We start from the raw sequence: 22,107 nt of genomic DNA on the forward strand, positions 1-22,107 counted from the left end.
ACATTACTTAAGAATGCATGGTACCGGAAACCTTTTAATCTGTCAGATATTCTCTTTTTTATTAGGATTATAAGAACTGGTCCATAAAATAATTTAACAAAAGTCTTTAAGCACTACATCTTAATGCACCATAAGTCGCATTCTGTTTTCTTTGGCATCAAACCTATGTATAATTTATTACAACCGTTGAAAGTGAAAATACGGTTTGGATTCTTATAAATTTAACAAATATAAATGACAAATGCAACATAACGTGAGCCAAAATTATTTAAAACTAGCCGCCTAAAGCGACCAGCTGTCGGCCACGCTATGTTTCTTGGGCCCTAGCACTGCTAGTAGAGACACGATCCTCTTCCAATCTTCTTTGACGTTTCTCGGGTGTTTCTCGGACCCTAGCACTGCTAATTGAGACACTAACCTCTTCTAATCTTCTTTGACGTTCCTCAGGTGTTTCTCGGGCCCTAACACTGCTAGTAGAGACACGATCCTCTTCTAATCTTCCTTGACGTTCCTCAGGTGTTTCTCGGGCCCTAGAACTGCTAGTTGAGACACGATCCTCTTCTAATCTTCTTTGACGTTTCTCTGATACTTCTTGGGCTCTAGAATTGCTTGTCGAAATTCGGTCATGTTCCATCCTTCTTTGACGTTCCACAGACGTTTCTTGGGCTCTTCTTCTTCTTTGAGAAGCTCTTAATATCTTTTTCTTTGACAAAATAAAAAGTTTTTTGAAAGGCGGTTCTGCCATGTCAGTAATCGGGTTTTTAAGAAGTCAACGAATACTTTAGAACAACAATTACTATGAAAGAAAATCATGAAACTTCAATATTAAAATCTAAGTGCTTACCTGCAAACTGAAACTTTCTGAAAATAACTAATTACATTTAATAAAAACTGTTAAAATAAAGAATAGAAAAACCAAAGAGATCCAAGGTAAGTGTGATCGTTCCTTCAAAAACAATTAAATTCCTATTTTATACATTATATAGCTACAACGCTTAAGAAAAAAAACTAAAATGCTAAATACATGAAAAGAACACGAAAACGAATTAATTTTTTATGGTATCAATTTCTATTTCTATATAATTTTTTATGGTATCAATTTCTATTTCTATATCGCTACAAAAATTATCGTCGTCGCTTAAGAAAACAAAATAGAGCGTGGAAAGAAGAAGAAAAACTTATTATAACAATTGGGTATACTATAGCCTACGTCACAGATCGTGTTATTCCTACTAAATTTAACTAGTAAACAGCATTTTCTGCGAACCTGATTTCTAGCAACAAGTAAAAGCATCAAACGAAGTGTCTTGTTTATAAGTCGCTACTCGCCAGGTTGAAATTGTATTAGTCTAGTTCCTTTGGAAATAATTTATATTGTTGTTTTACCGAAGTTTATGAATTTAGTAAGCATATTTAAAACTCAGTTTATTAATTAAACTAAAAGGTAAATGTTATTCCTAGTAAGTGGAAGTAGTTGTGCTTTTTTCATATTATACCCAATTATGAACAGCGACAAATATGTCAAAGCGAAGCGTTCTATTTACGTATCGAATATGTTGCCACATTTTTAATACAAAAGTTAAACTTTTCTCCACTTTGATAAATGTAAACTAATGCGAACCTTACAATTAAATTATTAATTCCTTCGTATATTATTGGTTTAAGTTGTCGAAAATTAATATTTCAATTGTAAGGTTCGCATTAGCATACATTTATAAGAGTGGAGAAAAGTGAATGCATTTTTTAATAGTTTCTTGAATATAGCTCTTTGAAGACGAAAAAGCATAGATTTTCTTACAAAATGACTGATAACTAAAAAACTAATCCAAATTTTTGCAAAAGAAAAAAAATACTTCTTCATTATGTCAAAACACAATTGGGTATAATATGAAAAAAGCACAACTACTTCCACTTACTAGGAATAACATTTACCTTTTAGTTTAATTAATAAACTGAGTTTTAAATATGTTTATTTAATTCATAAACTTCGGTAAAACAACAATATAAATTATTTCCAAAGGAACTAGACTAATACAATTTCAACCTGGCGAATAGCGACTTATAAACAAGACACTTCGTTTGATGCTTTTACTTGTTGCTAGAAATCAGGTTCGCAGAAAATGCTGTTTACTAGTTAAATTTAGTAGGAATAACACGATCTGTAACGTAGGCTATAGTATACCCAATTATGTGCCGAGTTTCGTGCCTGGGCGAGGCTTCTGGGGCGATATATTGGGATTACAGACACACACAACCGCGTTTATTATTATGATTAGATAATTTTAATAGTATTGTGCTAACAGTTACAGTTGTTAAGAAGAATTAAATGCACACAAATGATTAATTTTATGATTTTCATCAAATTTATTCAGTTTATAATATTTTGTTGTTTAAATAATATTTTTAGGTGGAAAAAAAGAAAACATTTACAATTTAATCTCTCGATACTATTATCTTTTAATATTTCTGAATCTTCAGAATCATCGCACATTGCATGACCATCATATTATATATCCGCCATTCGTCCACAGTATCTATTTCCCCATAATTATCAGAATAAATTCATCAAACTAGAAAGTTTTTTTTTTAATATTATGGTTGGTAATTCTTATCTGTGTATACATCTTGCAAATATTACTTTAGGAGCGCATGGTTTCGGAAACTTCGTTTAATCTATCAGTTAATCTCCTTTTTATTTGGATTACAAGGACAAGTCTATAAAATAATTTAATAAATGGTTTAAGCTAGAAGATCTTAATTTTATTTCTTTTGAAAATTAGGGGTCATTTTGGTAAATCAATCTCTTAGATAAATGAAAGAAGTTTTTGATCTTGATACTATAGAGACATCTTATATGGTAAACGAAAGATGGTTAAAATCTTAATGCACTATAGAAGTCGTACTCTGCTTTCTCTGATATCAAACTATATGCATAATTTATTACAGCAGATAGAAGTGATAATCCATTCTTGGTTACTAGAAATTTAACAAATGTAAATGACAAATGCAAAAAAAGTGTGAGCTAAAATTATTTAAAATAATTTTAATGGTATTGTGCCAACAGTTACAGTTCTTGAGAACAATACAATGCATATAAATGATTTATTTTTTAATCTTTATAACGCATCAATTATTATCAATATTGCCATTTTATCATGCCACTAATAACAATATTGAAAACACATTAGTTAATGTAAGAGTTTTGCTGAAAACTACAAAAAAATTAGCCATAACTTTTTTTCAAATTTCATTAGGATGATACTGTTATCTGGAGGAACATTAACACTTGATCCCACAGGATTAGTTTTCTGCATGCTTTGTGGCTCGATTGAAAGCTTGTCACGTGATGGTTTAAACAGAGAGAAGTTTGTTATCATTGTGTTATACGACTTTTTCAAGGATGAAGAAATATCCGTGTTGACTACATTACGTTTACTAACAAACAACGTGCTGCAAACATTGAGAAATGTGGAGCCAAAAGCAAGTAGACTAAGGTAGAAAAACGTAACCTGACTCCCGAGATAGTCAAATCCAATGCCAGCTAAAACGCATCCAAGACCAGCTCCTGAAAAAGAATTGATTTTTGTAACAGCTTAGTACTTAATACTATTTTTAAAACAGGGCAAATTAAATAACTATGCATTTTTTATGATTAGGTGGAAAACTATGAAATACTACCAGATAATTTTTTACATTTAGCCCTGAAGACAACAAGACTTCGAACTAAACTAATTTAGAAGAAGAAAAAACGTTATTTTATTAGCATCAAGTTCTGTGATTTTTTTAAAATTAATTTGACATTAGGAACAAAAATAAAATACAATATAAACTTCGAGGCAAATTATATAGATACTTGAATCATTTTTTAGCGTCTGTTTCATTTCTTAAAATCATACACCAGCAACGGTAATTTCTTAGATTTCGAACATAGGATATTTTTTCCTCTATTAAATATAAAAAATTATACATTTTTTTCTTCTTTTTTGATCAACTTGAGAAAAATCTATTTAGAATGATTTTCATGCAACACCCTGTATATTATGTGCAATCTATATACATAATGAAGCCAAAAACTAATTGGTAACAAATTAATACTTAAGTGTCGTTAAGACGTACCAAAATGAAGTAGAAACGCCATCCAGTCCCCCTAGACTATTAAACTGGCGTTCGAGGACTTTAATTGTTTTTTTGCTCTAATTGTCCTCAAACTCAATTAACATTTTTTTCTCACTTAAATATTAAATTGAGACCTGTAATTAATATTTTAATTATCTGAATTTAAATTGCAATTTATTTTGAAGCTAAGGGATCTTTAATTGGTTCTCTACGAATTTTCGAAGCAAATTTCTTTCTAAATTGAATCAAAAAAGAAGTTGCAAAAATTGCATGTTCTTTTCAAGCAAAATTAAGGCAGACGTCTTTACAGACTATCACAAGAACAAAGGTTCAGCTCTCTTCTTCTTCCATTCTGTAATATACCAGGATAGGAGCTTCAATAGTAGCAACAATTTATTTACTACTTAAAAATAATATATGCACGTGTTACCAAGCTTTACTGTCGTTATATGTATAGGAAAGTCTTAAAATAAACGGTATTCATATATACACCTTTTACCTAAATGACGAGATCTGGTACATACATCTGGCAATCCTTTAGCAAGCATTCATGATTAAAATGGTTTCTGAAAATGGGCCTAGGACTGGAAATTTTCGAACATTATTTTCCTTTGAACTGTTGACATTTCGCATTCTCTGCAAACTTTTTTTTCGTAATTAAAGGCCATCAAATAAAACGTAAGTATCATTTTTGAAGTTTGTGGTGACGCAACAAAACAAAATCACTGATTTCCTAAGGTTTTCCTCCAAATTTAATAGTTTGTGGAAGTTAAAAATAAGCGTTTTACTCTATCTGCCTCTCTTCTATAAAAAAAAATTAAATAAAAATTAAAGATAAAAGATCTCAAATGCAACGAACAAAACTCATTTTAAGCACCCCTTGATATCATTTCGTGTTTTCTAAGTCAAACTATTTTTTAAATCTATAGTTTAGGTAGTCGTCTGATTAATTAGTTTAAATCATTTATTTCGATTAGTATCAACCTTACTTTTAAAATCATCTTTCCATTAGCATTGTTTCCTGCTTATTTTTACTTACCTAATCCTCCATGAGTTGAAAAAATAATAGACTGAGTTGTAGCTTCTGTCCCAGGTTCGGAACTAAGTTTTCCAAAGGAAGCTGCTGCAGAATAAAAAAGTCCATACGTTATACCGTGAGTAATTTCCATTGGTAGCACCAACCACGGGTTTCTAAGATAGCTGTACCACAAAAATCTGACAGCATATGCCAGAAGTGACAAAGACACTATATTGAAGTGTCCCATTTTTTCTATAACCCATCCTGAGAAGAACATAAAAGGTATTTCTCCAGCAAAGCACTGCACATAAGGGACCAGGCCGCAGAGAAATGCACTAGCTCCCAATGAGGATATGAACCAAAGCAGATAATACCATATTACACCACAATATACGCCAGTTATAAAAGATCCGGCATTGAAAGCAAGAAAAGTACTAGATTTAAGAACTACACCTACATCTTTTGTTAAGTTTTGAGAAAACTCAGGTACAACGAGATCCATTTTGTATAAATTCCATATAACCAAGATTTGCATAACTGCCATTAGGATCCACGCTGAGAAAAATCCATTTGTGAGATCACATAAAAGCCCTCCTATAGGAGCGAAAATGCCCCAACTTATAGCAGAATATATTCTTTGTCTACCAAAATCTCTATTGAACTTCTGCACACTCTCGCAACAGATTGTGTCAGACAATGTAAATACTGAACTGGAGCATGTTCCCGCTATAATCATAATGCATGCATATAACCAAAACTGATACGTTTCGTAGCTGTTCACATTTAGATACTTTTCAGTGTGTCCTGATTCATCGGAAAAAATAGCAGTACAAAGTCTTGATGCAGTGACACTATCATTAAAAATATCTGGATTCAAGGAATGTAAATAAAAAAAGTTCTTTTTCGCTTTCATTTGTGTTTCATATTGTTTTAATTGCATCGGAGAATACGTTGAGCAACAGAAAGTTAACTGAGTCCCCAATAATTCTCCCTCTTTTGTGTTATTCCATAACTCCAAACACAGTGTTTTATCAGTAAGGCTTAACTTTGCAGCACAGATTATTTCTGAACTTTTATGTGTGACATTTTCACCATTTTTTGAATGTTCTCCTTCGACTTTTGTTATCGTCAATAAGTTGGAGTCATTGGAAAGCTTATTACAAACTTCACCTGTGGGAAATGAAATAATATAAAGTTCTATGTCATTGCTGCTTTCTTCAATAAGGTTTAACGGAGTTGAATTCCGGTCCAACTTTGTTGACAAATCAATTTTTGGAATAACAAGTAGAGATAAGAAACACAGACAATACACGATGATTAGAAGACTAATCATAATTTTCATTCTCTTAAAATAGTCTGCTATGTAGCCTAAGGTTGTTTTAGACAAAACTGTAATGAACAACTGAGAAGAATAAACTGTTGCATAAGACGTTGCTGAAACTCCGATTCCATCCTTTGCGATGAGAGGTATATAAGGCAGTATAGCTCCCATGGCTGTAAAAAGAAGAATAAAAAAAATTTGAATCTGAGCTCACTTTTGAAATTTCAAAGCATTTCAATGTTAATTTTTTAGTTGAGATTAAATGCATTTAAGTAAATGTGTTGAAATTTAAAAAATTACACGTAGCACAAAATATAGATGTCTATATTTTTACTCGTGAATTCAAACTAAATAAAAGAAAACTTTATGGTTTGCATATAAACAATCCAAAATAATGCATCTATGGACTACGTCGAACTTATGCCTGCAATGGACCTCTATTTAATTTTCGTTTGAGAAAAGATATTTTTATTTTATTATCCCTCAATTCTATTTTATAATATCTTTGATGCTGCATGTAATGATATTTCTCAGAATATAATTTAAAATGCTGTTACTAACACATATTAGAAGAAACAGCTTTTTTTTCGGAGGAAATGTGAAAAGAAAATTGTAGCATGTTCATTATGACCTCACTTTGCAGTGTGGATCAACACATTATTAATGAACTTCGTTGATACAAATTAAACGATAAATTACTCCAGCAACAGAGGTTAATTTATCTTTAGTAAGTCTAATATAATTTTGGCTCAAGTTTGAAAATTTTCGGCCTAACGTTAAGAAGAATTTTTAACTTTCGGAACTGTTCCAAGACGCAAATAGTGTGACTTGAGCTTCAAATATGCAGACATGAAAGATGTCAACAGTTCTTTTCCGGTGTTTCTCTTAGAATATACGACCTTAGAAAAATATTAATCTCTCAGAATATACGACCCCCATCGTGTATACTTTTTCTCTCCTTTTTGCCAAGGCTTCTAAAAATATATTTCGTAAAATACTCATTGCTGAATACCATTTTTAAAAGGGTGTAGTCTGGCTGGAACGCTCCGGTTCAACGTTCCAATAATTTTTTGTAAAGGGTGGAGCATGGCTATGGTACTTAAAGGAATAAATTATTAATTTTAAATTTAACCTTTGTTTTATTATAAAACTCCACTATCATCTGCTCGTGATACAAATAAATCAAGTTCTAGGACTCGATGTCAAAGGTGCAAAGGTATGACCTCAAGTATGCAAATGAAATCAGTACAGACGATAGTTTAAGATACGAAATCAGACGCGAAAACGTACTTTCGCTGAATACACACACTTTTTCCCCCATGAAATTTGACTATCAAAATTTGGGGGTAGCCGCTATCTGGGAAGTATGGTCTCAATAAATCCGTCAGGAGAGCAGTCGGTAGTTTGGACCCCTTAAAGGTAATTTTACTTTTTACGTATTATGCTACGCCTCGAGAATTTTTCAAAATTTGTTTTTCCTGAGATAATTTCACTCAAAAAAGAAAATTTTATTGAATATTTATTATTTTTTATCAGTCAAATAGTTCCTGTGAAATCGCTTCTTTTTTAAAAAAAAGAAATCTAATCTTAAAAATTCAATTTGTCAGCGAATAATAGACCGATTTCAATTAAATTGTATATTTAAAATTACACTTTTCAATTTTGGCGCAAGTTTATATAATGCAGAAGTTGCATACCTTACAACTCAAAAATTTTTCTACTATTATTAAATAAAATAATTAAAGATAATAAATATTAACTAAAAGTTCTTTTTTGCATGGAATTATCTTAAAATAAAGGAATTTTATAATTGTGCAATATTTTTTAATTAGTTTCAAATGTTCTCGAGATAAAAGCGAAATGCGCAAAAAAGTAAAATTAACATTGTTGTGTCCACGTCCATTGATCTTTTCAAAATTTTGTTTGACTTACACTCTAAAAAATTTTGATGTACCTGAACACCAAACATAGTGCAACTACATTACACAAAAGTGTTGTTCCACTGAGTGTTCCTTTACTCCAAGAACCAACAACCTAGAACCAATAAGGGTAAATCCTGATGTGATGAAACACCCAGAATGGTGTTTAACACTATTTGGCCTAAAGTAGCCATGTTCGTTATTCAGTAACACTAAAATTTATAATTACAGTAAGGCATGATATACTTAAGGATCCTCAAAACTTTTGCGATACAATATGTAGCAGGAATCATAAAAATCATATAATAATATTTCTTGAAGTGAAATTAGTTTCTTAAAATAATATATACACATCACAAAGTGAATATTAATATGATTTTGAACTACATTTATCAAAACCGAAGCGGATAGAGATAAAATATTATTATTTAATACAGTTCACAGATACTACAAAATTGAAATATACAGTGGTGGCCAAAAGTGTGGACATTTTTTGAAAGTTTCCTGTTTTTCAACTTTGTGTGCTTGTAGAATATATTATTTTTCACTTAAATACAAACTTTTATATATCCAATTGAAGGTAATTTAATGTAAAATTTAATAATACATACAGTATTACAATATCTGTATTACAAAAAACGTTATGCAACTAATAGTAAGATCTATCTCAGATTTGCATTTTTTTAAAGTGATACTTTCACAATCAATACTTAGTAGGACAACGCTTATTTTTAAAGACAGCTTCACAGCGTCTTTTCATCGAGTGAACGAGTGTTTGGAGCTCATCTTTCGTAATCACATGGTGCCAAGAGTCAATTATAGCTCCAATAAGTTGTCTTTTATTGGAAGGATGTTTTTTTCGTACAAGAATTTTCAAACGTCGCCACAAATATTCAATTGGATTGAGATCAGGGCTGTATCCTGCCCATGGTAATATATCTATGCCTTTATTTTGAAACCATGCTTTGCATACTTTTGCTGTGTGCCATGGAGCTGAATCCTGCTGAAAAATAAATGGTTCGTTGTTGGGGAAGAGATCCCTGATGGAAGGTATCAATTTTGGTTTCAGGACAGTTTCGATGTATTTTTTGGCATTCAGGATGCCATCAATCACTTGAATTCGGCCCATACCGTCTGCAGACATACATACCCAAATCTTGACATTTGTTGGGTTTTTGCAGTTGCTTTAATGCAGTCAGGATGAAGTGCTTCACCTACTCTACATCTCACTTATTTTCTACCATCCCTACCAAAGAGCGATATTTTGCTCTCATCGCTCCAGATTACTTGCTTCCATTGATTTTCTGACCATTTAATTTGTTCATTTGCCCACTTAACTCGTTTTTCGCGTTGTTTTTTACTTAAATATGGTTTTTCCTTGAATTTCTAGCTTGTAGTCCAAATCCTGATAACCTTCTTCTTATTGCTCTTGAACTTACTGCAATACCCGCTGCATTCATTTCACATCTAAAGGCATCTGATGAAATTTTTCTATCTTGAATGCATAGCCGTTTAATTTTTCGATCGGCAGTAGCACTTGCGCATTTTTTTCGGCCTGATTTGGTATCCTGAATACCAAAAAATACATCGAAACTGTCCTGAAGCCAAAATTGATACCTTCCATCAGGGATCTCTTCCCCTACAACGAACCATTTATTTTTCAGCAGGATTTAGCTCCATGCCACACAGCAAAAGTACGCAAAGTATGGTTTCAAAATAAAGGCATAGATATATTACCATGGCCAGGATACAGCTCTGATCTCAATCCAATTGAAAATTTGTGGCGACGTTTGAAAATTCTTGTACGAAAAAAACGTCCATCCAATAAAAGACAACTTATTGAAGCTATAATTGATTCTTGGCACCATGTGATTACGAAAGACGAATTCCAAACACTCGTTCACTCGATGAAAAGAAGCTGTGGAGCTGTCTTAAAAAATAAGCGTTATCCTACTAAGTATTGATTGTGTTAGTATCACTTTAAAAAAATGCAAATCTAAGATAGATCTTACTATTAGTTGCATAACTTTTTTTGTAATACAGATATTGTAATACTGTATTTATTATTAAATTCTATATTAAATTACCTTCAATTTGATAAATAAACGTTTGTATTTAAGTGAAAAATAATATATTTTACAAGCACACAAAGTTGAAAAACATGAAACTTTCAAAAAATGTCCACACTTTTGGCCACCACTGTACCTATCCTTATTATACAACTAAAAATGTGTATACAAGTATTAACGGCGAACTTTCATTTGAATATATGTTATACAGCCACGAGGAAGAAAGACTCTCGTCAACTTTTAATCGATGTAAACTAGAACAAACAAACGGAGAAATCCAAAATGCCCCATCGTTGGTGTTTCAGGACGCAAAAATAATTTTGGTAAAAGCTTCCTCATTTACTGCAGTTTCTATTAAATTACACTCTTTACAGTGTGTATGAACCATCGGTTTGATATTAAAATGAAATTAGACACTATTTTTGGAGCTTTTCAGCGTCAAATTCGGATAGATATTACACCATAATCTTTACAATGTACAGTACTTCCTGTAAATACACAAGTGGGCGAATTTTGTGCTAAAATACAAACTAAGGCAAAACAACGTTCAAGAGCACAAAAATATTTATAAAATACAGGTATTTTAGAAATATTTTTGTGCTCTTTAACGTTGTTTTGCCTTAGTTTAATACTTCCTGTAGTTATAAATTCTAAGAAGAATGTGTCTTACCTCCATAAAACAAAAAGAAATGTATTTTAAATCGAATCATTTCTCGATCAACATGACAAAAACCTTTCTGTATTTTGCCTTTTTCTTCTTCGCAGGAAGGTACAGATTTTGAGAGTTCTTTTCCGTTTTCCTGCTCCATTCTTGAAGAAAAAAACTCATTTTTAATTGTTATTATCGGATATTTACTACGTGATATAATATTTTACTTTCCTTTTTGCCATTGCCTCTTCATGAAATAACCTAGATAAACATTTAAGTCAACTGCTTTTTATTTGTAGTTAACGAAATACATCATGGATCTACCGGTAGACGGAAAAAAGGTCCCGGAAAAAAAGGTACGAAAAAAAGGGTCCCTGGAAAAAAAGGTCCCGGAAAAAAGGTCCCGGTAAAAAAGGTACCCCCATAGGGAAAATCTGTAGCGATATTTCCCCTCTCGCTTTCTGGGCAGCATGAATGCTTCTCGCTGTTTCAATGAATATGTATTCTTTTTATCTGTAATAATGCAGATTAGATCATTGAGTTAAGGAGAAGGGTAAGGGGGGGGACTTATGGGCTGGTTGTAATACGCTTTTTTTTTAAATTTTATTTCATTTATTTATTCTCCTTTGATTATTTTCTAAAGCGGGAAGGTACTATTTAAATTTTTTAATAATGTTTTACTTTTTTTTGCAATTTTTTTAAGTGAAAAATGTGTTATTTTCTATTTTAAATTATATTTTGTGAAGAAGTTGCTTTTTTTCCGGGGACTTTTTTTTTCCGAGTACCTTTTTTCCGGTACCTGTTTTTCCTAGAATCGGATCTACCACCACGCAACAGCTCGCGAAACTGTGGAGCCTTAACTCTCAAAATATATTGATTGTTCAGGAAAAATATATTTTAATTCATTGAAAATGATAAAATGTTTTTTAATTGTTATTTTTATGAAACTTACATTACTGGCTTCAATAATTGTTTGACCATTTCTTACGGTCATCTGACACGAATAAGATTTAAAATGATTTTTAACGAAAATAACGCTTTAAAAGTGATTTTTTAAAAGAATTTTAAAAACCACTTTTCATGGAATTTCTATCTTTATTTCTTGAAATGTCTACCTTACCCAAATTTTCATTTTTTTTATTATTTTGAAATATTTGAAGCTCTTTTGGACTTATAAATTCATTAGTATTTTAAGTGAAATAGACTTTTTAAATTTGATGTTAATATTTTTTCTAGTTAGCATTTTAAAAAGGTTGTATTTCTTCGAAAATCTACAATAAAAGGTGATAACAATGATATCAGTAACATAGAAATACAAACTATATTATAAAATTTAAAATTTAGAAAAGTCAATAAAAGCGTAAATAAAATTCAAAGCAATGAGACGCAGGTAAAATTATAGAAATTATAATTTAAATAAGTACACTGTAAAAAAAATTTGCTGTATAATGGCCACTATTTTCGGTGCTGATGTACACTAAATGCATTTTTAAGCACAAAACTAGAGTCATTGTGCGAAAAATTTTATAAATTAGACAAAATTGCAATTGTTTGATGGAATTAGTTCGATTATAGTGTTAAAAATAAGTTCGTTTTTCAAACTAAATGTTTTCGAAATCAAGCTATAAATGATTGATTCTAATGCGCATGAAAATATGTACTGGCTACAAACAAACAAGCAAAAAATATTTAAATAAATAAGTGCAACTATAACAGTGAAAAAGTAAAAGAAAAATGTGGTTATATGCACTTTAAACAGTTTTAATTTGCTCTACACCAAAAATGGTTGATACTATACGCGAAAAGTTTTACAATGTAGTATTAAAGTAAAAAGTATAAAGAATTTAGAGATAATATTTTCTTACCGTCACATAAGCAGATATAAACAAAAATGAAAAAGAGAATCGATAATAAAATTATATATTTTCTTTTTCTTTTGAGAGGAATAAACTTTTTTTTTTCGGAAAAGCAACGGCCATACTCTCGTATGCATTTTATATCTCGGTTAATGTGTCAGGGTACTCACAGATATTTTTTCTTTTCTTCTGAAAACACGTTAGATGTGAAATAGATTTTACCACCAGTTTTGACTCCAATTAAAGTCCTTTTCGAGACGTTAAGTTAAGATCTTTTCAACGAGTCAGAACACTCATACAAGTAGCTACGAAAAAATTGCTCCAGTTACTCGTGATCACGGGTGTTTACTTTTATCTTGCCTGCTTATATTGGAGAAAACATTATTTTTCTTGAACAGCTGGAAATTAAGTAAAATAAAGCATTTATCATATTTTTCCAAACAACTTTCTATTAGAAAAAAGTAAGTTTTACTCAACTTATAAAAAAAAAAATTATGAACACAACTTTTCTAAAAAATATTGTTTATTTGGGGGTAATGATAAAAAAAAGAGTCAAATTACAGTGTTTTGTTTTCTTCACAATAATATTATTCTTTTACACAATCCTTGTGTTGCCTGAATTAAATCTTTTATCGATTTGTTGCTCCTTGCGCATTTTTTATTCTCAATTAAAGCAGAAAACTAATGCAAAATTTGTGCCAAATCATTGAAAATTTTCATTTTACATATTAAAAATAGGCTAGAAAATATTATTCAGCACATTAGACACAGCTAAAAATTTTATCTGAACCTTATTTAAAGTTTTATTAAAACTTATCAAACTGTATCTCATTCATTAAAAATAAAACAAATGTTCTGTTTTCAAAAATAAAAAATTATTTGTATAAAAAAATATTTCCCATTGAATAGAAAACGGAGCAAGCGTCCATTCTATAAAAAATTAAAAACTATTTTAACAAAATGATGTTCAGTTCGCACTATCAACATACTGTATTCCACTCATTAAAAATGAAGCAAAGTCTAGTCTTCAAACATAAGTTATCTTTATTAAAAAATATTAAAAACATCAGTATCTCATTCAATGAAAATAAAACAAATGTCCAGTTTTCAAAAATAACAAATTATTTTTGTAAAAAAAATATTTCCCATTGAATAGAAAACGGAGCAAGCGTCTATTCTACAAAAAATTAAAAACTATTTTAACAAAATGATGTAGAGTTCGCACTATCAACATACTGTATTCCACTCATTAAAAATGAAGCAATGTCTAGTCTTCAAACATAAGTTATCTTTTTTAAAAAATGTTAAAAACATCAGTATCTCATTCATTGAAAATAAAACAAATGTCCTGTTTTCAAAAATAACAAATTATTTTAAGGAAAACTTATTATTTTCCATTGAATGGAAAACAGAGCAATCGTCTATTCTACAAAAATTAAAATTCTTTTTACAAAAGGATATTAAGAACGCATTATCAAAAACCTCTATCCCACTTATTAAAAATGAAGCAAAATCTAGTCTTCAGAAATAAAAAATTATCTACATACAAAAGATGATAAAAACATATCATATCTATATAAAAAAAATCATAATAACATACCCATTTAATTGAAAATATATAGATCTTTAAAATCGATAATTATTTTTACTTCAAAACGTTTCTAAGAAGTTTCTGCATCTTATTCATCAAAAAATAAAGCAAATGTAAGCTATTAAAAATAATATACTACTTAAGGCAGTGATTCTCAACCTGTGGTCAACCTCGGTGCATATTCCGATGCAATATTTGCATTCTATGCTTGCCTCATTCATAACTTCATTTGAAATAGCGAATAATGCTAGCGCTGTTGTTTTGAGTTCTATTGATTTGCAGAAAAGTAGTTTTACTACTGACATATTATCACAAAATCAAACATAAACAATTAAATGAGCATCTTTATTATGCTTCATCAAACTGTATTGAAAACATTTTGTCACGCAACATCGAGAAAAGCTGACACTACATTTTCAGCTGTATCACCAATTCGAGGAGCAACAGTATCGTTTGAAAGAGGACGGTAATTCTTTTGAAAAATTAACTCCAAACATAGTTTCTGCAATCTCAATTGCTGCTGGCTTTTACTTTACTTTTGTTTTGGCAGTTAGTTAAAAATAATTTAAAAGCAGAATTCAAAATACTCAATATACATTATTGTTGTATACATTTTACTGTAAGTGGGGGGCGCGATGAAAATTATGTTTGAAAATACTGAAAATATTACCGCGAATACTGAAAGGTTGAGAACCGCTGACTTAAGGCAAAATGAATCTATAAAAACATATTGTATCCTATTTATTCAAACATATTGTATTAGATTCAGTAAAACTGAAGATACATATAATACTGTAATGAAAAGCAACTGGAAACCTTTTTAAGTAAGCAGAATCGAAGAAACAGTAAAGGCTACGTCATTAATCATCTAACAAACCAGATACTTATAATCAGATTTGCAAAAAATAAGTTAAGAATCGAAAATCGCAATGTTGTACAGCTTGAGACTGATTCCGCTGTGCAGTAGGCAATCAAGATGTTTTTATAAAAAGAAAAATTCATATTAAATACTCTTCTATGCTTCCATCTCAGATAGTTTATTGATAAAAAACAAATTGGAATTTGATTAACATGCATGAGCACTGATACGAGTGCCTGTTTTTATTTTCTTGGTTATGGCATACTTTATTTTTAAACAGAAACTTTTTGTACATTTATTTAAATTCTGATATGATATTATTTCCAATTTAATAAAAGGCATGGTTAAATAAGCATGGCCAAATAAAAGGCATGGTTAAAAAAGTATTATTTGAAGGACTTTTTTCAAAAGTACATTTTAAAAATTATAGGATTTCTGCCCCAAAGTTTAAACGAAATTTAAAATCCGCTGAAATATTAATGCTATGACAAAACCATTGTTTGCATTCGTTGCTGAGGTTTTACTACTTAAACTTTTCTTCTATTTAAATTTAATGCTGTCTAATGCGCAATCATCATAATAAATTATAATAATTTCTCTATATAACACAAAAAAAATTATCATAAGACCGTTTTTCATTACTGTTTGTGCATTCTTATTGGACAGAAAAACCATACGATGCAAATTAAAAACTACACGAAATAAAAAATCATAAGTAGGAATTTAGTAACAATAATTTGTCGATGAAATAGAAAATTATAATGATGGGAAATTATAAGGTTTAAATTTTATCCAAATAGAATTGGGAACTAAAAATGCGGAATCGAATTTAAGTCAATCGAATAAAATGTTTTGAGGATTTTTAATTTCGATTTACAAATCTGTTTTTTTGCTGTGAGACGATAACGATTGCGTAGCGATTATGGGGAAGAGTGAGCAAACAAACCCCAAGCATTTAAAAATTGAAAATTCGGCAAATTATTTCTAATTCTGTTACTAACAAAAGCTATGATGAGTAAATTGAATGATTTGTCAATAAAACGGAATAGTTTATGGCAGATAACTAATGGAATAGAAAACATTAAATAATTTTTTTTGTTTAATATTTTTATTCCAAAAGTTATCGAATAATGATAATTGCCTTTCTAAACCGTCTTTATAAATTGAATAATGTAAAGGCAACAAATGACAAGTATTTATTACAATTAACAAAAAATATTAAGTTGCTTCTCAAGTGCCTTATCATCGGGATAACTTGTAACAGGGCTAAAAATGGAGGTTTGTAACATAAAAAGAAAGTTATGGACAAAGTGCCAATTCACAGAGATAATTTAGGGAAAGAACAAAATTTTGAAATTAAATTTTTAGGTATAATTGCCCATCTAAACCATATACTTTTATGAACTGAGTAATATAAAGGCAATAAAGGATAATTTGTATTATTGTAGGCAAAATCAGCAAAAAAGTTATGTCGCAATTTTCTTGTCTGATAGACAAATTTTAACAGTGAGCTAAAAATGGAGATTTGCAGTATAAAAATGGAAGTTATGGACTAAATTCACAAGAATACTTTATCTATCTTAAAAAAGCGTAGTGTCGTATTACCTCTTATTGTGTCGTAGTATTACCTCTAATTGTGACGCACGTTCTGCATTTCTACGATTAAATATTTTATTTTCAAGCACAAATGATTATTTTGAAATCCAAGTACTCGTTCTGTCAGCGAACAGCTAGTGGTCTGGATCTAAACTAGAGGAATCACCAATGATTTAATTAACAATTTGATTTAGTGCATTTGTAAAACACAACAATCAATTGAAAACATATTCATTTATTAAGCAACATTTAAAATACATAAAAAAACAAATTTCATCCTTCAAAACCAAAAACCAGAGACGTTCTGTTGAAAAAAAAAATTCTTTACGTTTTTGTTATTGGTTTTGCATGCTTCATTATTTTTCTTGTTTTGAACAGTCACGCTAAATTTCAGTAAAAAATTTCTTTTTTTTTGTCGTATGCCTGTTTAGGCAGTAGGGTGCGATTGTTCCTGTTTTCAGTGGCGCTATCTATGGCAAGGAGTTCGACTTCTGCCACGCCATTCACACAACCACAACCCGTTAATAGGGCGGGTCACATTCACACACAAAAGAGAAAGGATATAGAACACACAGAGAGGGAAAGAAACATCCATGCTTTGCCCGGGCTTCGAACCCAGGACCTTTCTGATGCAAGGACAGTTCCCTGCCTCCTACATAGGCCGGTCAGCAAAAAATTTCCTGACATGTTTATTTCGTTAGGATTTACATGTTTAAAAATGATCTAACATAAAATTATAATGCATTTGTAATGCAGATGTGGTGGCTCAGGGGATAGAGCACTCTCCTCCTAATGAGGTGAATTGGAGAATCGAATCCCAACGATGGTTGGTCGATACGAATTCTGCTCCCGACCACAGCGATAATGTAAAATATCCATAGTACTAGGCGGAACATTGTCGGAGTCCCCTTGTTGTCAGATCAACCATGAAAGGTTTTCGTGGTTTTCCTTATCATATAATACAAATGTGGGCTGGTTCCACCAAAAAGTCCTCCACGAAGGTAATGGAAACTTTTACAGCGGCCTAGGCCTATAGGCCCATTCGCCGAATACAATGGAACATCAATTTGTTTAATTTGACAGCAAGTATATAGAAATAAAATGTTAAAAATTTTACATGAATAGCGATTGCAACAAGCCTCGAAAACATTGAAATACATCAGAAAGAAGGCCCTTTTAATATAACATATCGTTCAAAAATTTAACATAAAAATAAACTAAAACAATATTGGTCGTGCTTGGTGTTGTTACGCTCAGGTCAACAGACCCTTATAGTAACTAGATACTACACTTGAATAAAGGTATCAATAGGATCGAATTGAGAGCTAGAGCTTGTTGCTGGGTAAAAGAAAATAGTTAAGAATTACACACAAGGTAAAAGTACACAGTAGTACAAGCCTGTCCAAAAGGTCATAAAATTTGTAAAATCAGTAAAAATGAAAATTGTAAAAACATTACAATTTTAAAACATTATGCTAAAAAAAGAAATCGACTGTACAAAGCCATTAACATGCATAAAATTTCAAGGTATAAAATTATTTGTGGATAAAAGATAGGATAAAGATGTAAAAAGACAAAATTGATAAAATAACAAGTATAGATAAAATATTCCCTAAGATTAAAATCATTAAAATATATTTGTCCAAAAGGGACGTAAATGTTATAAAATTCATTTAAAAATGTTTGCAAATCGACTGTAAAATTGACTATCGACTTGATATTCTCCGTGCGACGAAGGGGGCACACATGGAAGTTCATTGACAAGGGTCATGCAACTTTTTGAGTCTATTTATCCATTTACGTTATTAGTTTTAATCTATCTTTATTATTTTATGAGTTATTAAACATCAAAATGGGCCCGGGACCTTATAAACACCCTGTATATTATTTTCTCTGACTATTGTTTACACAGATTTGCAAAAAAAAACTTGAAATTTTTTTTAACTTTGAAAACTGATTTTTATGATATATTTAGTACTGATTTTAAAAATAAACTTCATTCCTTTCTTCTTCTCGTGCTCTTAGTCGGGATTGTTTTCTGGTATCACAACTTGTCAACTGACATTTCATGCATCTTCATTTTAACACCTCTATTACTAGGGGAAATCTTTTTTTTTATTTTGTATTTCCAATGGGTAAGGTTACAAAAGACCACTCACCACAAAGGGAGGAACAACAAAATAAATAAACACAAGCAAAAACAAACATGGCAAGAAAAGTCTATGAACCTAATAAGTCTCTTGTGCGCCAGTAACGGTCACACAAAGAGATGTCCCTTAGTGCCGGGCAAAGACGAAGGAGGTCTGCATCCATCTCCGCTTGAAGGTCAGATAGCGTACAGAAAGGGGCTTGAGCAACATGAAGGAATAGGAGTCAAGGGGAGATCTTTTAACTTGTTATTCACTAACTGCTCCTTAATTTTCAGGAAAATGGTCCTATTGTCAATAAAGAACTTAGACAGCATAAGATGGGGCAAGATATTTCTTGGAAATATATTCAAGACCTTTGAAGATATTTCCAAGCAAATCTCGCTTTAACAATGGTGCACCAATTCTAAACCTTCAGAATTCCAAAATCTCTATCAACTCATCGACCCATGGTATAGTGAGTCGCCCTATTCTTAGTCCATGTGGCTTTGCCAAAACTTCTTTACAGGGTTTAAATAATTTATTCCGAAGACATGTGCAGCTCACAAGGGAGACTAGGGAAGTGTGACTCGCCAATTTTGAAATGAACTAGTGAGATGTATGCCTTATGAGGAATAATTTTAGGGGGCAACATTCGTTTCGGCCCATAGAAGGTCCTATGAGAGATAAAAAATATTTCAATATATAGAAAAATCGGTATTTTATTACTACAATTCAGACTATTAGTTATTATAATTATCTCATTCTCCAATTAATTGGTTAATTAATTAATTAACAAATTAATTAATTAATTATTATTTAATTTGCAATTACATACTCGTATTAATTTAGAAAACTTTTTGAAAAAAAAAAATTTAAAATTTGATGCCAATTTTTTTTTTTTTTTTTAAATTAACCAAACAGGTCTTTCTGAAAAACTGCAGATATTTAAAATTTTCGATTTCAATTTTGACAATAAATATGCATTATATAGTATGTGAAAGTATCACAAAATTAATTGGAATATGAGATAATTAAAATAACTAATAGTCTGCATAGAAGTAATAAAATACCGATTTTTCTATATATTGAAATATTTTTTTATCTCTCATAGGACCTTCTATGGGCCGAAACCAATGTTTCCCCCTAAAATTATTCCTCATGAGGCATACATCCCACTAGTTTATTTCAAAATTCGCGAGTCACACTTCCCTAGTCTCCCTTGTCAGTGTAGTTTATTGATTTGGATAAATATTACGATTTTTGTGTCCTAATAGCATTACCTTATTTTATGTCAAAAGTGGGGAAATAACTCTCTTTTACGGGATTAACCAGATTTTCTCTTTCAATATTCTTGACACCGTGATAAAAATATATTTCTGACTGATTGTTTTCTAGTGTGATAAAGCTTTCCGTCTTTTCTTTTTCCTAAGAGGAAAAAACGGAAACAGAAATTTTGTGTTGCCTTTCTTGCATTACATTCAGATATCGCAAACAAAATATGGGTTCATTAAGTAGTTTACTGGTTCAAATAATTAGTCTAAATTGAATTAGTTTCCTTTTTTTAACAAGTAATTTATAACCCTACAGTAGTTTAATTACACCAACAAACTTCGACACTACGAACTCGATGAGAAACAGTAAGAATTTAGTGATATCGAAATTTCCAGACATCGAAAGTCGAATATTTTTATGTCAACCTTAATTACTGAACTGACTTTTCAGAAGTTGTATAACATGTATTTAATTCAGAAAACAGCTACTTCAAGCAATTTCATAGCATTTTTTTTTTCATTAGATTTCGCGCTTTTCAGAATCATGTACTATTTCTGAATCTTCAGAATCATTACACATTGCATGACCATCATATTATACTATATCCGTCGTACATCCATAGTATCTATTTCCTCATAATTATCAGAATAAATTCATCAAACCAGCAAGTTTTATTTATTCTTATGGTTGGTAATTCTTATCTGTGCTATTATCTGTATCTTATCTTACAAATATTACTTAAGAATGCATGGTACCGGAAACTTCTTTTTATCTGTCAGATAATCTCTTTTTTATTAGGATTACTAGAACTGGTCCATAAAATAATTTAACGAAAGTCTTTAAGCTTTAAGTTCAAGTAGGCATTTTAAATTCCTCAAAAATTAGAGATCTTTTTGGTAAATGAGTCTCTAAGATAAATGAAAGAACTTTTTGACCCTGTCACACGAGACATCCTATATGGTAAACGAAAGATGTTTTACATCTTAATGTACTATAAGTCGTACTCTGTTTTCTTTGGCATCAAACCTATGTATAATTTATTACAACCGTTAAAAGTGAAAATACGTTTTTGGTTCTTATAAATGTGACAAGTATAAATGACAAATGCAACATAACGTGAGCCAAAATTATTTAAAATAATTTTAATAGTATTGTGCTAACAGTTACAGTTGTTAAGAACAATTCAATGCACACAAATGATTAATTTATTGATTTTCATCGAATTTATTTAGTTTATAATATTTTGTTGTTTAAATGATATTTTTAGGTAGAAAAAAAAAAGAAAACGCTTACAATTTAATCTCTCGACACTATTATCTTTTAATATTTCTGAATCTTCAGAATCATCGCACATTGCATGACCATCATATTATATATCCGCCATTCGTCCACAGTATCTATTTCCCCATAATTATCAGAATAAATTCATCAAACTAGAAAGTTTTTTTTAATATTATGGTTGGTAATTCTTATCTGTGTATACATCTTGCAAATATTACTTTAGGAGCGCATGGTTTCGGAAACTTCGTTCAATCTATCAGTTAATCTCTTTTTTATTTGGATTACAAGGACTAGTCCATAAAATAATTTAATAAATGGTTTAAGCTAGAAGATCTTAATTTTATTTCTTTTGAAAATTAGGGGTCATTTTGGTAAATCAATCTCTTAGATAAATGAAAGAAGTTTTTGATCTTGATACTATAGAGACATCT

At 30.6% G+C, this 22,107-nt stretch overlaps 1 protein-coding gene across 2 annotated transcripts; it reads right to left on the minus strand.

Annotated features, from left to right (window-relative positions):
- Nucleotides 1–3,028: 3,028 nt before the first annotated feature.
- On the minus strand, nucleotides 3,029–13,289 carry LOC107441650 (major facilitator superfamily domain-containing protein 6). 2 transcript variants are annotated; one of them, XM_016054991.5, is made up of 4 exons: nucleotides 13,119–13,289; nucleotides 11,114–11,253; nucleotides 5,156–6,628; nucleotides 3,029–3,565 (listed from the first exon to the last, which is right to left on the minus strand). In XM_016054991.5, exons 2-4 carry the CDS (start codon nucleotides 11,250–11,252, stop codon nucleotides 3,213–3,215), a joined length of 1,965 nt encoding a protein of 654 aa, XP_015910477.1. In that variant the 5' UTR covers nucleotide 11,253; nucleotides 13,119–13,289; the 3' UTR covers nucleotides 3,029–3,212. The 2 variants fall into 2 exon arrangements, with proteins under 2 accessions (XP_015910477.1, XP_071037263.1); XM_071181162.2 differs by lacking the exon at nucleotides 13,119–13,289 and adding an exon at nucleotides 12,958–13,100.
- Between the last annotated feature and the right edge of the window lie 8,818 nt (nucleotides 13,290–22,107).

The sequence above is a fragment of the Parasteatoda tepidariorum genome, chromosome 8, assembly GCF_982258835.1.
Source record: "Parasteatoda tepidariorum strain Cologne lab strain chromosome 8, Ptep-v5.0, whole genome shotgun sequence".
NCBI lineage: Eukaryota > Metazoa > Arthropoda > Arachnida > Araneae > Theridiidae > Parasteatoda > Parasteatoda tepidariorum.

What these genes read in the sequence shown, in the direction of transcription:
- LOC107441650 (XM_016054991.5), bottom strand. Translation starts at nt 11,252, where the DNA reads ATGGAGCAGGAAAACGGAAAAGAACTCTCAAAATCTGTACCTTCCTGC. An exon ending in TTTCTTTTTGTTTTATGGAG is followed by an intron (nt 6,629 to 11,113) that starts GTAAGACACATT and finishes TTCTTTTTACAG; the next exon opens with CCATGGGAGCTATACTGCCT. An exon ending in TTCAACTCATGGAGGATTAG is followed by an intron (nt 3,566 to 5,155) that starts GTAAGTAAAAAT and finishes ATTCTTTTTCAG; the next exon opens with GAGCTGGTCTTGGATGCGTT.